This window comes from Morone saxatilis, unplaced genomic scaffold (genome assembly GCF_004916995.1).
Source record: "Morone saxatilis isolate NCDOM2014 unplaced genomic scaffold, NCSU_SB_2.0 Contig2, whole genome shotgun sequence".
NCBI lineage: Eukaryota > Metazoa > Chordata > Actinopteri > Moronidae > Morone > Morone saxatilis.
Window position 1 is genome coordinate 27445896 of NW_023339762.1, and position 4343 is coordinate 27450238.

The 4343-nt window shown below is 40.4% G+C and overlaps 1 protein-coding gene across 1 annotated transcript; it reads left to right on the top strand.

Annotated features, from left to right (window-relative positions):
* Positions 1 to 693: 693 nt before the first annotated feature.
* On the top strand, positions 694 to 3878 carry LOC118330909 (proline-rich protein 5-like). The gene is made up of 3 exons (XM_035665638.1): positions 694 to 830; positions 2858 to 2938; positions 3758 to 3878. The coding sequence occupies exons 1-3, from the start codon at positions 709 to 711 to the stop codon at positions 3831 to 3833; spliced, it is 279 nt and encodes a 92-aa protein (XP_035521531.1). The 5' UTR covers positions 694 to 708; the 3' UTR covers positions 3834 to 3878.
* Positions 3879 to 4343: the final 465 nt, after the last annotated feature.

Consider the following 4343-nt stretch of genomic DNA (forward strand, 5'->3'; position numbering starts at 1 on the left):
ACTGAGACCAGAAACTCATCAGGAAACTGTTTACTGATTTATAAATCAACTGAGAAGTCGGCTCATTTCTCCATAAGACTCAATACTATCAGACTTCTTTTATTGCAGCCAGAGGAGCTGCCCTCTGCTCGCTGTTAGAGAGAAGTGCTGCCAACTTGAGATGTAAAAAAACATTTGTTTGACCCCAAAAATGAGATACTGGGAGACACAGGGAGATATTGGGAGACACTGGGAGATATTGGGAGATATTGGGAGACACTGGGAGATATTGGGAGATACTGGAAGCAGGTGTAAGACTGAAAGTAGATTCTGATTAGATCGGACTGAATGACTCTGAGAGGGCGGGTTTAACTTTTGATGCAAATTGGGTTCAACTGTTAAAGTTTCAGTTTACATTCACTGTCAGCAGGAAACATGAACGGCCTGTTGGGTTTTGGGGGCTAAATTACAGTTCCACCATCTGGCCCATTGGGCTCATGTTTCTTGGGAAGCTCATACACATAATTTCTAGTTTGCGGCGGAGCTTGTGATGGACCGTGTTAATTAGATTTATTTAATATAATTTAAGCAGTATGGAGATCGCAGTCAGATCAGAACTGATAGAAAGTCTATCTGTGCTTCTTTAATTTGTTCCACTTTTACAACCGGATCCTGTTCTCTGAATAATAACTAACCGTTTGTTTCCTTTCTCCTCAGCAGCCAAGGTGCATGATGGGATCTTTCCGGCGTCCCAGGCCTCGGTTTATGAGCTCTCCGGTTCTGTCGGACCTCGCCCGGTTCCACGCCAGCTCACCTTCGCTACAGATCTCCAACACCAGAGTGTGGAACAGGTCAGCTGCATACTGCTCCCCAGTGTTTGTGACCTCTGAACCCACAGAACAAACTTTAGATAGACTCTATAATCCCACAGCACGCAGAACAGATAGTATGTCCATGTGTTTAGGACACAGCCTGTTATGTTATGGGTCCAAACATCAGATTAAAAGTGAGGGGAAAGTGCTGGCTCGTGTTTTCCAGACCTCAGAGAGAGGAACAGGTTCTGGTGAAGGTCAACAGTGTTTCTGAGCCGACTGTTTTCTGTTCGGTCGGTGTGGTGAGTTTGTGAGATTGAAGGTTGAGACTTCATAATGATTCAGAGGAACTGTTAACACAGGAAGAATCTGGAATTCATTAATCCATTTTCTGCCTCTTACGCATCGGGGTAAACAAGGTAGTTCAGTTCCTCCTCGGGGATCCTGACTGCCTCCCAAGCCAGATGAGATATTATGAGCTTGGAAGGCACACGAGAATCCATCTTTTTAGGCTTCAATCTGTTCATCAGTGGCTGGTATCAGACCAATCAGCATCCTGTGAGGAAGTACTAGCAAGAATTTCAAGAGAAGCAAAGAAGGACACTGAAGGGTTTTCTTGATGGAAGAGATGTTTTCTCTCTTCTACCGACTGACTTTAGTGAGAGTTTGACTGCCTTATTCGGTTCATTGATCTCAGAATCCAAAGATTGGTTGAAGTTCGCCTTCGTTAGACGCTGATAGACAGACGGTTCATCCAACCACCTGTAGAGTATTTTTTTGTGTGTCGCTCTTCCAGACAGTTTCCAACGACAAGTTCTTCCTAAGGTCACATGAGACAGGCTTTAAGACGTGTTCATGGCTGCGTTTTTGGACGTAAGGGTCACGTCGCTTCCGAGCATTTGGCCAAGGCGAAAGGCTCCACCCTCCTACAACCACGCAAACACTTCCCGGCTGAACTTGAGTGGACAAATGTTTTCTGCTTCCTTTCCGAGAAATAATTTGGTGCAGTAGTTGTCTTCATTTTAATGGTTAGTTTAAAAGTTTTACAGGAGTTTTTAGAGGCGGGAGGTTGCCCCTGATTTGCATAAAGTAGCCGGCATATGAGGAGCTGCCAACAGGACAACCCGATCTCTCAGAGCACTACCAGAATGCATTGCATGAACAATGTATTCTTACACAAACAATAACTAGAAGCGTGGAAAGGACTGATCCTGTGAACTTAAGGCTCCTAATGTCTCGATTAGAGTCCAGATATTTGTGGTTCAGCTCAGTTTCTCCATGTGTTACGGTTGTTTCAGCTCCGCTCAGTCTTCGGCCTGTTTCCTGCAGGATGTTTAGTAGGAAGTGGAGGTGGCAGTCGGGCCACGTCCTGTCAACCAGCTGAGTCACACACGAGGACCACTGCACACTGACACACTTCACAGTAACTGCCAGTGGCGTCCACTTTCTTTTATTACGAGGAGGAGACGAGTGAAACTACCCAACAGTTTATACAAGTACAGCTGAAAGTAATCCATTAATCAATTAGCTGATCGACAGAAAATGTAACTAACTAGTTAACAATTAATTTAGATTAGCTAACTAACAATTTATGTATCTAAACTAAATAGTTATCTAGAGTTATTTAGAGAACTTAATATGTGACTATATAAACGTTGCTTTTATTTTTTAACAATCTACAAAATGCATAGCATATAGCATGTCTAAGTACAGGAAAGGAGGAAGTTGCTGTTGATGGACCACAAAGAAAAACTATTTTCAGAAACAAATGAATGAGACATAATAACCTAACAATATCATATATAATAGTACAGCAACGGTCACAGTTTGATACTCTAAAAACATTTTACTGATTATATACACATACTTTTACTGTGTGGGCTGAGCTCTTTTATAATACTTCATAACAACTAAATCAACTTTTTATAAAAGACGCCTCACAGACTTAAAATTATGTGCGACTGAACTAATGAATTATAATGTGTATACTGGAATTTATGTGCCTTTATTACCACAACTGTAGCTTATATAAAACATGTTGACCTCTGACTTTTGTGTGTCCTCAGTGTCCAATCAGCTGTGATCAAGGTGTTCCAGGGTGGAGTGCTGCAGTCCAACGAGCTGTACACGCTTAACGAGAGCATCAGGTAAAGTATCTGTAGCATTCAGATACATACACGTAGTAAAAAGTACAGTATTTACCTCTGAAATAGTAATGTGGCGGTGGTGTCGGGGCTGTTTGACACGTCACGTATAAGTTATTTAACTTAAATGTGCCTTCAGATGCACTTCAGTAGATAGAAACATCTGTTAAATTGATCCCAGTATGTCAGAGAACAGATCTGTCCATAGGTGTCCCACAAGGATGTATCCTGGGCCCATTACTATTTACATTACAATTATTTTAAACATTATTAATATAAATAAATAAAAAAACAAAAGAAGTTGATTACATACATTATAATGTCCATATATTTATATGTGAATGGATCTGTGCAGAAAGTCCTTACGTGTGTCTTACCCATTTTGCAAGCTAACGTTAGTCAACTAACACATCAACTCAGATAGTATTTTCATGGAGTAATGTTAGCTTTGACTTAGACTACGTGACAACCTGTTCACTAATTGGCAATAAAACATCACACTTAAAAAAAGACCAACCTACAAATAAATATTACTAAGATGGATGATTCAGTCATCATTATTAAATATCAGAAAGATCAATGATTCATCTGTAGAGCTCATATTGAAATACGGTTCGCTATCAAATTAAAAAGACAATTTACATGGAAGTAAATGTAAATAAAAAGATAAACTCTAAACTTTATCATTGTTTGATCATTTTACAGAAGGAAATGGTGTATGGATGTTTCTTTATCTGACCCCTGATTTCCCAGAATGCTCAGTAAACTGGGCCTCAGTGTGAAGGTGAGGAGAGGAAACTGAACTCCTCTGTGTCTTTACAGGTGGCTCCTTAAAACTGAGATGGGCTCCTTCATCACAGACTACTTCCAGGTAACTTTATTTCCTGTTTTTATGTAATAAAAACTGAATGTTTGTTTTCAACAATCAGAGGAAACATTAGCTGACGTTGATGCGGTCACCCCACTTCCTGTATCTGTGTTTGTTACAGTCTAATGATTACAGTCTGCTGATGCCAGAGGTTTTAGTTTATCTGATGAAGATATATTGGCTGATATTGATACCACAACGCTCATTATTTTAGCAGTTGAGTAATAAACTGTAGTATCAAGTTTGACAGTAAGAAATGATGGACAGTAAACCTAACTGGAGAGGAATTCTTATAAATAATTAAGGCTGCTAAATTAATCAAAATTTGATCATGATTACGATTTTGGGGCCAAACGATCTCAAAACTAATAAAATCGGGGGAAACAATTTTTTTTTTCATTTTCTGTTGTGCAACGTTGTGTCCCAATTCAGGGATGCAGCCCCTGAATTGGGACACAGCCACAGTCTGCGTATTTCCGTCGCTCCCCCACACCATGCACTACACACGAGTCATGGGCTCGGTATACTCGCCGTTCCCGA

Excerpts from the sequence above, each read along its gene's own strand:
- LOC118330909 (XM_035665638.1), top strand. The coding sequence starts at position 709 with ATGATGGGATCTTTCCGGCGTCCCAGGCCTCGGTTTATGAGCTCTCCG. Across the intron at positions 831-2,857 it reads AACACCAGAGTGTGGAACAG|TGTCCAATCAGCTGTGATCA; the intron begins GTCAGCTGCATA and ends GTGTGTCCTCAG. Across the intron at positions 2,939-3,757 it reads ACGCTTAACGAGAGCATCAG|GTGGCTCCTTAAAACTGAGA; the intron begins GTAAAGTATCTG and ends GTGTCTTTACAG.